The 14,583-nt window shown below is 43.2% G+C and overlaps 1 protein-coding gene across 1 annotated transcript in view; it reads right to left on the minus strand.

Moving 5' to 3' along the window:
* Positions 1-6,469: 6,469 nt before the first annotated feature.
* CDHR1 (cadherin related family member 1) overlaps positions 6,470-14,583 on the minus strand; it is a 45,814-nt gene continuing 37,700 nt past the window's right edge. Inside the window, 5 exon segments of the mRNA XM_078784002.1 lie at positions 6,470-7,069; positions 7,214-7,226; positions 7,380-7,561; positions 8,002-8,256; positions 11,620-11,848. Of these exon segments, the coding sequence (XP_078640128.1) occupies positions 6,470-7,069; positions 7,214-7,226; positions 7,380-7,561; positions 8,002-8,256; positions 11,620-11,848 (1,279 nt within the window).

Below are 14,583 nucleotides of genomic sequence, written 5' to 3' on the forward strand. Positions count from 1 at the left end.
TTTAAAACCTAGCTCCTCCCTCATTTTTGATCCAATCGAGGAGAAAATTCACAGATCTGTTCAGCATGTCAGTCTACTAAAATGTCATTTTAGAATTTGCGATAGGTCACGTGGTTTGGCAGATATCGTTAATTAAACGAAATTTTTTTTTTTAAATGGATATCTCTTGAATCGCTTTATTGATCGACGTGAAACTTCATACTGTAGTAGAAGTCATGCAGAGTAACAAGTGTGCAAAATTTCAAGATGATTGGATGTACGGTCGCGAAGCTATAAGTCTTTATTGTTGAAAGAAGAAGAAACACACCATTTTGTCTTTCCAGAACGTGCTCACGATAACGCGATCTCCCGCGGTCATTTGAACTTCAAAAAAAATTATAATCGCAGATTTGTCAATAGATGAGGCATATTAACAAACGAATGAAACAGATTTGCTCAAATTCTGACTATTTTTAACTCGATCGTATTTCACTGAAAGTAAGCCCATCAAGGCGCGTACGTAATACACGAAAATACAGTGGCCCATTTGCGCATATGCAAACATCCATCCACATATTACGTAAGGTGCTGTGCGAGAAGGAAATGGCTGTCATGGTCGTAATTGGTCTTCAAATTTGCACAAATAAATGCCCTACACGATGCCGTTTATTTCGTCACAATCCATCCAGCCGATCTGAAGTTATATGAAGAAATGCATTTACGTCGTGACGTCATCACGCGATTTTCGAATGCAGACGTCTTTTCGGAAATTAAATAAAGATAGAAATCGAAATGAATCATGTCCGCGATCTGCGCATGCGCGGTTTTCTCAGTCGCTTTTCAGTGGCATCGCAGTGCAACCCATCTGCGCATGCGCCAGCTATTGAAAATTGGGTCGCCACGGCAAAATCCAAGATGGCCGCCACCATGTATGTCTGAACCTTGCAACCTGCATATCTTGAAAAATAAGCGAAGTAGCAACTTCTAATTTGGTGTGTGGGTGTATCTAGGCACAAGGAAGAACGCTATCGAAAATTGGGTCGCCACGTCAAAATCCAAGATGGCCGCCACCATATATATGTCTGACCTTGCAACCTGCATATCTTGAAAAATAAGCGAAGTAGCAACTTCTAATTTGGTGCGTGGGTGTATCTAGGCACAAGGAAGAACGCTATCGAAAATTGGGTCGCCACGTCAAAATCCAAGATGGCCGCCACCATATCTATGTCTGACCTTGCAACCTGCATATCTTGAAAAATAAGCTTGTGTGTGTGTAGGGGGGATGTGTGTGTGTGTGTTGGGGTGGAGGGATGTGTGTGTGTGTGTGTGTGTGGGGGTGGAGGGATGTGTGTGTGTGTGTGGGGGGAGGGATGTGTGTGTGTGTGGAGGGGGGGAGGGGTGTGTGTGTGTGGAGGGGGGGATGGATGTGTGTGTGTGTGTGTGTGTGTGTGTGTGTGTTTGGAGGGGTGTGCGTGTGGGGGGAGGGGTGTGGGGGTGTTTGTGTGTGTGCATTTGTGTTAGGGTTGGGGGGGGTGGGGGGATGTGTGCATGTGTTTGTGTGTGTGTGTTGGGGGTGGGGGGGATGTGTGCATGTGTGTGTGTTAGGGGTGGGGGGATATATGTGTGTGTGTGTGTGTGTGTATGTGTGGAGGGGTGTGTGTGTGTGTTGGAAGTGGGGTGGGGAGATGTGTGCGTGTGTGTGTGTGTGTGGATGTGTGGATGTGCGTGTGTGTGTGTGTGTGTGGGTGTGAGGGGGCGGGTGGATATGTGTGTGTGTGGAGGGGTGTATGTGTGGAGGGGTGTGGGGGTGTTTGTGTGTGCATGTGTGTTAGGGTTGGGGGGGGTGGGGGGTGTGTGCATGTGTTTGTGTGTGTGTTAGGGGTGGGGGATATGTGTGTGTTTGTGTGTGTGTTGGGGGTGGGGGGGATGTGTGCATGTGTGTGTGTTAGGGGTGGGGGGATATATGTATGTGTGTGTGTGTGTGTGTGTGTGTGTGTGTGTGTGTGTGTGTGTGTGTGTGTGTGTGTGTGTTGGGGGTGGGGGGATATATGTGTGTGTGTGTGTGTGTGTGTGTGTGTGTGTGTGTGTGTGTGTGTGTGTGTGTGTGTGTGTGTGTGTGTGGTGGGGGTGGGAGGATGTGTGCATGTGTTTGTGTGTGTGTATGTATGTGTGTGTATGTGGGTGGGGGGTAGGGGGAATGTGTGTGTGTGTGGGGATTTGTGTGTGTGGGGGGATGTGTGTGTGGGGGGGGCATGGGGGTGTGTGTCGGGGGATGTGTGTGTGGGATGTGTCTTGGGGTTGGGGGGAGGGGGATGCGCGCTTGTCTGGATATGTGTGTGGGGGGAGGGGTGTGCGCGTGTTTGTGTGTGTGTGTATGGATGTGTGTGTGTGTGTGTGTGTATGTTGGGGGTGGGGTGTGTGTGTGTGTGGATATGTGTGTGTGTGTGTTGGGGGTGGGGTGTGTGTGTGTGTGTGTAGGGGGGATGTGTGTGTTTGTGGGGGTGGTGGGACGTGTGTGTGTAGGTGGGGGCAGGGGGGATGTGTGTGTGTGTATGTGTGTGTGTGTGTGTGTGTGTGTGTGTGTGTGTGTGTGTGTGTGTGTGTGTGTGTGTGTGTGTAGGGGGGATGTGTGTGTGCGCGTGGGGGGAGGGGTGTGCGCGTGTTTGTGTGTGTGTGTTGGGGGTGGGGTGTGTGTGTGTGTGTGTAGGGGGGATGTGTGTGTGTGTGGGGGTGGGGCTTGGTGTGTGTGTGTGTGTGTGTGTGTGTGTGTGTGTGTGTGTGTGTGTGTGTGTGTGTGTGTGTGTTGTGTGTGTGTGTAGGGGGGATGTGTGTGTGTGTGTGGGGGGAGGGATGTGTGTGTGTGTGTGTGGGGGGAGGGATGTGTGTGGGGGGAGGGATGTGTGTGGGGGGGGGGGGGGAGGGATGTGTGGGTGTGGGTAGGTGTGTGTGTGTGTGTGTGTGTGTGTGTGTGTGTGTGTGTGTGTGTGTGTGTGTGTGTGTGTGTTTGGAGGGGTGTGCATGTGGGGGAGGGGTGTAGGTGTGTGTGTGGGAGGGGGTAGGGGGGATGTGTGTGTGTGTGTGTGTGTGTGTGTGTGTGTGTGTGTGTGTGTGTGTGTGTGTGTGTGTGTGTGTGTGTGTCGGGGTTGTATCCAAGGGGGTTGTGTCAAAGCATGTCCAATGAAAGTGGGGTTGTATCACAAGTGGGGTTGTATCAAAAGTGGGGTTGTATCAACAGTGGGGTTGTATCAACAGTGGGGTTGCATCAAAAGTGGGTGCGAGTAAACCGGTCATCACTGCCAGCAGTTTTAAAGTGGCAGTTCTAGTTATTATTACTAGGGCATGCCCGTACTATATCTATATCTAAAATTATATCCCCCCCTCTATTTACATGAAATGGTTTGGTCCATGAAATGTTTTGGTCCATTCGCAACGCCAAAGCGAACGGCGAACGCTTTACATGAAATGGTTTCGTCCATGAAATGTTTTGGTCCATTCGCAACGCCAAAGCGAACGGCGAACGGCTTGCGAGTACAGTGACAATCCCCCCGGGGTTTTAATTAGTTTTAAAACGGAGCTTGGCAACCGCTGGCGTTCTTTAGCCGGCAGCCTCGCCCGCCCGAACGCCGTTACAGTACCTTCGACCGCGAGTTGCTCGGACTTCACTTGGCGGTCAGGCACTTCCGCCATCTGCTCGTGCGAGTACAGTGACAATCCCTCCCCCCTCTATTTACATGAAATGGTTTTTATTAGTTTTAAAACATAGTTTAACGCCAACATAGCGCCAACATAGTTTGCAAACGTGAAATAAATGAATACGCTCTCAAATGTGCCATCCGAGGCAGAGTGTGTCCGCCACGTTCGGCACACGCGATAGTTCGCTGCTCTCTGATTGGTTGAATCGTTTTTTGGACATAGCTCGGTAAGTAATTGTCCGATTAATATGAAACCTTGAAAAGGCACATCCTCGGGTCCCCAGCAATATACCTGGCAAGTTAAAAGTATATCGGACCCGTGGTTGTCGAGAAACAGCGGTCACAGACAAACAAACAAACGTACAAACGTACAAACGTACAAACGTACAAACGTACAAACGTACAAACAAACACACAGAGATTACTGGAATTATAGATAGATTATTATTATTATTATTATTATTATTATTATAATATATTGTGAACTGTGGTGTCGGTCTGTGCATTCGTCTGTCTTCTGTTTACAGTGGCTACTGCATTTGATAAGTTTACCATTCACTTTTCAAATTATGGAAAAACAGCCATGAGTAAAGTAGGGTTAAGCAATTGATTTATGTCCACCCGTCTGTCTGTCTTATCAGTTTATGATCGAGGAACAACTTATTTAAATCGAATGTTATATTGTGAACACGAATTGGAAAATGAATAGAAAGACAAGTTTTCTGTTTTACTGTACTTTGTCTCTGAATTTGTCCCGATCGCACATGCGCAGAGAGTAGTAAGGTAATTATTTTACTTTATCTGCCTCTCTGGCAGTGAATCAAAATAGAAAATCATTACAAACAGGAACCGTAGTTTTTAAAGACATCATGAAGGACAAAAAAAGGCATGAACTAAAACGACACTCTTCGACGTCATGATGTCGACCAATATGCCTCCGCCCACATTATTACATCATTATAATACTTGTACCAAGTTTAATTTAAATCCATTCAGGTGTTCTCAAGTTGTCACATTTTTACCTGACATGACATCTGACCTTTGACCTCTTGCCCCCAAAATGTACATCAGTTCATGTTTACATCATTATATATACCTGTACCAAGTTTTAATTTGAATCCATTCAGCTGTTAACAAGTTATCACATTGTTACCTGACATGACCTCTGACCTTTGGCCTTTGACTATGGGACCCCAAAATCTAATCAGCTAATCTTTACATCATTATACATATCTGTCCAAGTTTAAATTAGATCACTTCAGCCATTATCAAGTTATAGACCTATTACAGACTTCGAACTTTGACCTCTTGACCCCAAATTCTAATCATTTAATCTTTACATAATTATACATACCTGTACCACATTTGAATTAGATCACTTCAGGCATTCTCAAGTTATCGACCTATAACAGACTTTGACCTTCGACCTCTTGACCCCAAAATCTAATCGGTTAATCTTTACATCATTATACATACTTGTACCACGTTTGAATTGGATCACTTCAGGCGTTCTCAAGTTATAGACCTATTACAGACTTTGACCATTGACCTTTGATCTCTTGACCCCAAAAATCTAATCAGTTAATATTTACACCATTCTACATAATTGTACCAAATTTGGTCACAATCCCATTACTGGTTCACAAGTTATCGCGGTAACAGGATTTTTATCTAACATGACCTCTGACCTTTGGCCTTTGACCTCGGGACCTCAAAATTTAATCAGTTCAACTTTACCACATTATACATACCTGCACCAAGTTTGACTAAGATCCCTTAAGCCGTTCTCAAGTTATCGCGGTAACGAAAACCTATCACGGACTGACAGACGGACGGACAACCTGAAAACATAATGCCTCCGGTGACCCATAAAAACGAATGTAATGTGTTAATCCTTATTATAGGCTATGAGCCAATGGAGTTGGTCGGTATCAGTCCGAAGGAGCAAGGCTATTTGTAATTTTTAGGAAGGCTAGGGTCACGTGAGTTAGAAAATGTATGATAGCCGTGTTTAGCTTTTTGTGGACATAATATAAAACAAGACACCGAACCACAGTCTTCCTGCTTTAGTCTGAGGGGCTGTGGGAAGGTCCTTTTGTGCCAAGTCTTCTTCAGATCAAAATACAAATGTCGAAATACGAATGCTGGGTAGACCAGGAATATTAATTTGGTGCCCCATTTTGACCTTTGATCAATTATGGAATTTAAAGAAAAGCAACAAATTATTGTCTGTCTACTTCGCTCTGTCAGGACCATGGTAAGGCTTTGTTTGGCTGATTCCTATCTGGATTAGCTTAAATAAAGAGGTAGGGCAAAAAACGTACTTTTTATTGACTTGACCTTTGACATCTGTATGATTGATAAAACACTTTTCGTCCAAAGTTTTCCCCCATTAGTTTGGGGCTATTTGACAGCATCCATGTGCAAACTCTCATCTCCATTGACTCAAATACAAGGGAATTGCAAAACTTGTGATTTTAATGTTTCAACTTTGACCCTTTAAAATTGGAATGGGGGTCCAAATCAAAAACATAAAAAAAGGATCTGGGTGTATCGGACCAGGGCTCTTCCACCCATATTTTGAATAGAATTGACGCAGAAATGAAGGATTGGTGTGCAATTGTTTATGTTGGAAAGTAAGAAACAAGAAAAGCAACAGATCTCGCCCCCCCCCACCCCCTACCCCCCTGTCGAGGGGAAACAATTATATAATGACAGTTCAATTTATGCCTTTCTTCAGCTTTTGCATCATGTAGAATGACGTGGTGGATCTTAGGGTGATAACTGTTTTATAAGTTTCATTTCTGCTTCACGTTCTTGAAACGTTCTTTCAACTCGGTAATGACTGCTGAGTTTTTGTGGTCCGCACTATCAAATCTTTCTTTCTCTTGAACCTGCCATGAAGATGAAGTGATCTTGTACTTAATTTCTCCAGCATGACCATTCTGATGTCTAGGCAAGATGGGCATTGTTGTAGTTAGTTGTGCTGGAGGTGGTGGTGGTAGAGGAGGTGGAGGAATTGGAGGAGGAGGCCCAGGGAGGCGGCAGATGTTACGAATGGTATTGTGGTCGGGAAGAGGAACTCGGGCATTATTCCAATGTGGTCGTCGTGGCAGATGCTCAAACCTGGTGCGTGCTCTTCGCTTATTGAGCGGTTTACCAAGAACCCTTTGCAGGCATCGGATGTAGTGTGGTGTTGGGTCCTTGGGCCTCGTGATTATGATGAGGCGAACTGGCGCAATGCGCTTTGAGCACTTGTTCCGACAAAAGGTTAGCGAGGAGATCAAAAGTGCAAAGGGAACGAGGAAGACCAGAAGTGCACCTATGCCGCCTAGTGTACGCATTGGGTTGTTGCGAACGTTCTTCATGAAATCTGCTTCTGACCTTTCATTAGATGTCTGGAAAATAAGGTAACATGCACACACAGACACCAGGTATAACTTAAAGCATCATAAGCATCCACATGTTGAGCTTTGTCTGTGGATTTGGAAGTTTGCTAAAGGCATTTTATTCTCCTCTATTCCACATGTTTTATCAATTACAGGAAGTGTAGCTCTGTCAAGGAAGATGCACAATTAGTTAGAGCAAGGGGCATTGTGACGTAGAAACATAACGCTACACCCCCTTGACTACTGCAATCGGTATGTGGCACAACCTTCCTCCATTTGTTGAAGAATCTTGGATGAGGGTGGATCCCGGCAGACAGACCTGATAATCAAACGTTGACAGCTCCCCGCATGAACACGGGCGCGCTTGACGCTGCGCCAGTAAGAGACTGTAGAAATTGCTGCAATCAAGGCTACCAGACCGGCTACTATTCCCAAGAAAATGGTCACCAGAGTCCAGGACTCCTGCTTGAGACTCATCAGGAAGGTGTTAATGTGGGTCTTCTGGAAGACAACACAGGAAATTTGAAGCAACATACAATCTGAAACTTGACCACCAAAGCATCTTGACTTGAGACAACATTTAATGAGACATTAGTAATGGTTTCCGATATGTGTGGCTAGGCCTCTACAACATCCACATGTCTGGCATAGATTGTGCGGCTCTGCTGATGATCTAAGTTGGCACACATGTCTAGACTATTTTGGTTATCAGGACTTTCCTCAAACATCAGACTGAACCTTTTTCTGGTATTGTTAAATAAACTCTTTTCTGTTATGGAAGCACTTCTTGGACTTTGGAATGCTGTCCCTGGAAAATTAGTTTCTGTTTCACTGGAAATGAAGTGAATTTGAACCTGTACTGCACAATATGAGCTAGCTCTACCACGATCACCCCAAACATCAAATCACTAGGCAATCATTCCAAGATGTGGGAAACTCACCTTGTCGAAGACTTTGAAGGTGATCAACATTGTGCAGGTGAAAACTAGCAATCCGCAGTCATGTGCTCGTACCAGCTGTGTCCAGTTGCATCGCTGGTTGTAATTGAAGTTCTGCGAGGTCTTTAACTTGCACTCCCGAGGCTGCAGGTACAGTTGACCCATGGAGCCGTTTCGCTCAAACATGTTGAGAGGCTCTACCTGGACAAGCGATTGCTGTACCAGGTTGTCGGGCCACGGCATCTCTCCATCCTTGGCCTGGGTAACACCAGGTAAATGAAGAGGTCATTCGGAGACATGTCCACAGTGTTTTACTGAAAAATATCCTTGATGATTCTTCAATACATCTTTAAAATCAGACCTACTCATTATGTGTGCATTCCCACACAAGTATACTGTGCTATTTATTTATAAAATAACGGACATGTTTTGCCTATTCCTAGCCTCAATTTGCTACATCTTTCTCTTCCTTCCACTCTGATCTCTTCCTAAACTTATTTCTCTCCTCTTCCCAAATTTCTCTCATTCTTCTTTCTCTTACTTTTCTCAGTTTTAATTTTGTCATCATCACCCCTCTCCACATGCGTACACATAAATAAATGAACAGTACCTAAGTCTGATGCACACATTTTTATTTACCTCTGCCACCGAAGGTAGATGGAGGTTATGTTTTCATCCCTGTTTGTCTATTTATCCATCTGTGTGTGAGCAGGATATCTCAAAAAGTTATGGACAGGTTTAGAAGAAACTTTGTGGGCATGGTGGGTTTGAGACAAGGACTAATTGATTCGATTTTGGTGAAGTTCTGGATCCAGATACGAAATTTTAAAAGTGATTCTTCACCATTGAGCGATTGGGTCAAAAATTACATAATTATATATTATATATATATATATATAATTATATATATATATATATATATATATATATATATATATATATATACACATATATATACATATATATATACTAGCAGAAGTACCCGGCATTGCCGGGCGGCGGAGGGGAGGGAAACGGGGCGGGGGCGGGGGGGAGCGAGCCCCTTGGCAAAGCGAGTGATTTTTTTTTTCATAGCGTCATAGCGATTTTTTTTTCATAGCGTCATAGTGTTCATAGCGTCATATCGTTCATAGCGTCATAGCGTTTCATAGCATCATAGCGATTTTTTTTTTCATAGCGTCATAAACGGTCATAGCGTTTCATAGCGTCATAGCGATTTTTTTTTTCATAGCGTTCATAGCGTCATAGCGTCATCACGTGATCGCTCTGAGCGAATCAGCGCCCACCTGCGCTGATTCCGTTGATTCCGTGCGCTGAAATGCGCTGAGGTAAATATGAATAAAAAATATGGATCGTCAAATATTTTGAGTTCGGCCATGTTCGTCCCACGCTCAATGGCCATGTCTATGTCAAATATCAAGCACGTAAGCCTCTCCGTTTAGGAGTCTATCGGTAACATTACACACACACACACACACACACACACACACACACACACACACACACACACACACACACACACACACACTGTGTTTTATATATATATAGATATGACGATATCTCAAAAGGTTATGGATGGGTTATGACAAAACTAGGTGGACGACTTGGTTAGGTGACGAGAACTAGCCGATTGGATTTTGGTGGAGGTCCGGATGCAGATCCAGCCTACCAGTGAGATACAAAACGTAAACTATTCAGCCTGGTGGAGATATGCGCTCAACCGACTTCCATTCTAGTTCGTCTTGCACCAAAGGGGATGCGAGACTATTGCAGCGCCCGTGTTTGTTTGCATGTGTCTGTATGTCCGTGTCCATATAGTTTCGCTTTAAAATGTTTTTCGCTGCAACCGCTTGTCCGATCGATGTGAACCTTTTAACATAGAAGCGACTCCACAGGGAGAATATTTTTTGATAACTCTGACATAATAGGTTACATGGTATGGCAGCCATATCGGATTAAAGGAAAAAAATGGACATCATTTTCTCTGAAACTGCTGAACAAGAAAAGTTAAAACTTGGCACATGTCATCAACTCCTCATGGGGCATGTAGCGTGATAACGATGATGTCATCGGTGAAGCCATAAATGCTTGAATTGAAATGCTTTTCCAAAAAATCAGAAATTTCACATTCTGATCTATGATGAGATGTGAGTGAAGAATTAAACTTAAGACGTCATAACTATGCCAAAAAACTATATGACATAATAGCCGGCGAAGCCGGTGTTGTCAATAAACGCGTACGTATTATGTCGAAAACCAGATTATGCCTTGGCTTGAGAATTCCGAAGCGCAATGGAGGCCGCCATCTTGCGGATGCGGAAGTATGCATAACAAATTGAAAACTTTCAATAGGAGTTTCTTTCACCCGTCTTTGTTTGATTCACATTCTTATGCACCTCTAATGTGTTATTAAAATACTTTAAGACCAACCTCGGCCCGCACGGGCCTGGTTATCTTCAACGAAAAGCATCACCGAACACTGGAACCAATGAGATTCGAGCATTTGAAAAAATATTTCTAAAACCAAATCACGCAATGGAGGCCGCCATCGACCGGATGCGGAAGTTTGCATAAAACTATTGCGAAAAAGTTCAATCGGAGTTTGTTTCACCCGTCGTTCTTTGATTCACAATCTAATGAACCTCTAATTTGTAATTAATATACCAACCTCGTTATCTTCAACGAAAATCGTCACCAAACACCGGAACCAATGAGATTCGAGCATTTGAAAAAATATTTTTAAAAAGCTTATTACGCATTTCGGAGGGTGAAAATGGCGTCAAATATTCTAAAATTGACGAAGAATTATTTTTTAGAAATCTCGTGGCCGTCGGGGATAGTTTTTCACGGCCAGAAATACGGTATAAGCGGTTTACATAAAGAAAGAAAGCTCGGTTTGATTAACGACGTCGACAGTCACACATTGCCATTGAAACGGCGCTATCGTCTGATCTGTCGGCACTGATCTTACTGCAAGCTAACTTCTTCTGGAGGAGGAAGCTGCAGTGCCCGGAGAGAACCAGCCCTGACAGCGACTGAAGTTAGAATACGACACACATACTGTGAAAACGTATGTTAAGCCCAGTTAAAATTTCTTAAAATAGGCCTTAAGCTAGCACATCGTATAGTTACTTCCTTAAGCTTCTTGTGACATTTATTGTATGTAGGTATTGGGGAGGACTATCTGCTCTTCTCTTTTACCAAGTCTTACCAGGTACGGTACCTACACCGACTTACTATCAACTACCTAACCTACTGATGTCATCGTGATGGGTAAAATAGTGGCAAGAGGCTTTGGCTTCGCCGGCTCATTGCGGCTTTGCAGTCGGGTACTAGTATGGCACATGGATGATACGGGTATATTGGCCATAATCGCAGTGGACCATAATAGTAGTGTGTTAAGTTAATGATGATTTTTTTTTGTTGTTCAGAATGAATACAGGAAGTGAGACTATGAGCTCTACGAGTGGCGTTCTCGTTATTAATGCATTCCATCTATAACATAAAAAAGCACCTGATTTTTCCAAAATAAATTATGTAGAATATGTGATTGCATTTGTAGAAAGCTGGGAACTTCAGATGTGCAATACTGTACCTTGTCAGATTTTACAAATGGCTTACCTCGATGTGAAGCGGCACGTCATTGGCCATGACGTTCCAGAGTACACGGCCTGGGCAGGTCGATGGATGGTCGCTCATGGTGGTAACTATGATTAGGACTCTGGCAACACTGAACAAGCCTCCACCATCCATGGCCTGGATAAAAAAGTGGTATTCGGTGCTGATGTCTGCGTCCAACTTTGTCCATGGCTGTGTGAACAGTGTTCCTTTGCTTGGGTGTATGAGGAAGCTGTGTTTACGGACATTACGATCACAAAAGAGAGACAGACAGACACTGAACTTCATGAGACCGGAAAATATAACTTAAGAACCCAACAAAGTCACAATAATTATACAATGTTATGTACAAGCATATGATCAAGGTATGGTAATTGTCTTAAACGACTTTCCCAGCAAAGCTAACAATTCGTAAACATACTTATAGAAAAGACCTCACTCCATAGTTGTTATGCCTTGCTTCAAGAAAATAATTGAGAAGATAAAAGTCTGTTATTTAAATAGTTCACAATACTGGTTGCAGTTGAGACGGTCCACTTTCAAAAACTAGATGGTATTCATAGAATATTTACCCTGTGTGAATACTCATCTTGGTGCGAGGTGGCGTGCCTATGGCCAACTCTTCTGTTTTTGAAGGATTTTTTTTTCTTTGATTCAATATGGCTGCCAGACCACGTGAGCGACGACATCACAAATTTATATTCTCTAATATAATTGTTGCGTAGATCACACTCAATAAATTTCAAACTGATCAGACTAAGCGTTGTCCCTGTCGAATTATGACGTCATAATTAAGGCACCAATGACATCATCATTAACAAAACTTATTCCCCATGCGGAGTTTTTTTTACAATGAGCCACGTTTCAATTTTTTTCCATGGAGTGGTTTTGAAGATTTAGAGGTGAAATATTTTTTAGTTTTTCCAAGATGGTGCCCGTACCAGGTGACCTATGATGTCATAATCATCATTAACATATTCTACAGGAGGAGGCATGCCTGTGGTCACAATTTAGTGTCCATCGGACTAACAGTTGCAGAGAATTTTTTTTCATACTGATCAGATCAAGCATTGTACTTGTTGAATTATGACATCATAATTAAGGTACCGATGACATCATCACTAACATATCTTACTCCCCATGTGGAGTACTTGACAATGAGCCTTGTTTCAATTTTTCCATTGAATGGTTTCGGAGATATAGAGGTGCAATGTTTTTCGATTTTTCCAAGATGGCACCTGTACCATGTGACCTATGATGCAATAATTATCAATAAAACATTCTCGAGGCAGAGTCGCTCCTAGGGTAAAAAAATTTGTGTCAATCGGACCAGCGGTTGCCGAGAAAATGTTTTTTTTTTTAATGCAGACACGTACGGCGTATGCCACACGCACAGGGTTCGATCACCGAACCCTGCTTTTCATTTCGCGAGCGCAGGGTAATGAAGGACCCAGCAAATAGTATAGCTGCCCAGCAGTCAAGGTCTGAGTTGACCATTCTTGCAAGCTGAAGGTTGGATATTGTGAGTAATTTGATGTACAAGCGAAGTTCCCATCCCTACAGACAGTTAATTCCCCCTGATTTACAGATTGGTTAATATGACGTGTAACCGGTAGTACTATGCCATACATACAGGGTGTCTCAAAAAATGTTTTTACCTGCAACCTATCGCAGGTCTACAAGAGCGTTGCGGTGTTGTTATTGTTGTCATCACTGTCGGTGTTGTGCTTGACCCACATCTGTCGCTTCACTCCACCCACCATAGCACCAAGACTAAATGATAGGGCCGCCATATTGGTTTTCTGGTGTGCCTAACACATTAGGCCTCTTGGCCTCTGCTGGTTATACACTGTTCGGCTTTGTTGCGTCAGATTTCCATTGGCTTTGTTGAGGTCGAATGTTAAATTATCAGGTTTAATCAAAGCCTTACGAGCCTCCCTAAAAAATAGTGTTAACGTATTTTTTGAACGGCCCCATATGCAGATTAAATGCGCGTTTCCCAATTGGCCGGCCACCAATCTTTTTAAGCCAAGTCACTCGCGCTCACTGGCGAAGTCCCGCACCTCGAATGACTACGTACATGGCAATAAGGTGCAATTTCAGTGTCATTTTTGGCCCCACCACCTGGATGGTGAAATACCAATTATGGGCACATTTTAAAATGAAACGTTGTGTATATGTATATGCCTAGGTGTCATATTTCAGGCACTAAGTATCCTGGTCGAATTAGCTATTTTCTGAAACTTCAATTTCAGCTTGTTAATTAAAAAACTTTTAAAACTTTAAAGTTTGGAAACTTTGTATATGTAAAACAAATTTATATGCCCTAAGTATTTTGTATATGCCCTGGGTGGGGTCAAAAGGTTAAATACCAAAAAATGTAATTAGGGCACATTTTAAACCATTTTTCATGAAACTGTACATGCAATCAACATTGGGGGACGCATGAAATATGTAACGTTTTTTGGCATTTTACCCCTGGTTCATGACCCAGGGTGTGGGTACTTTGCGTCATAGGGGTCAAAACAGAAGATTTTCCAACTCAAAATTTGATATTGGGTCATTTCTGATGGAACGTTTTGCCATCTTTCAACTTTGCTTTAGGTGGGAAGCATGGGGATTTGCGATGGCGCACCATCGACTTCGCTCTAGTTTGCTTTGATTACATACAGTATTTGCCAGTACAATTTACTACGTGTGTTTTCTGTATAAGATTTTGCAAACTTTTCTCATGTCCTTTGCCTAGATCTTATTGTTCGTTAACAAAAGGTTTATATCCCAGATGTAGCAAATCCCATTTGCTGTTCTCTTACAATAGGCTTTGAAAGGGTCTCATGGGAAACAATTTGGATTCCAAAGGTGATGCCAGCAGTCAATGTTGAAATAATACCACCCTGGACTGGTCCAGGCCCAGACATCTACTGGGAGCAATAACTGCAAGAGCATCGCCAATTTTTTAGAAATCAG

This window comes from Myxine glutinosa, chromosome 8, assembly GCF_964187855.1.
Source record: "Myxine glutinosa chromosome 8, kmMyxGlut1.1, whole genome shotgun sequence".
Lineage (NCBI taxonomy): Eukaryota > Metazoa > Chordata > Myxini > Myxiniformes > Myxinidae > Myxine > Myxine glutinosa.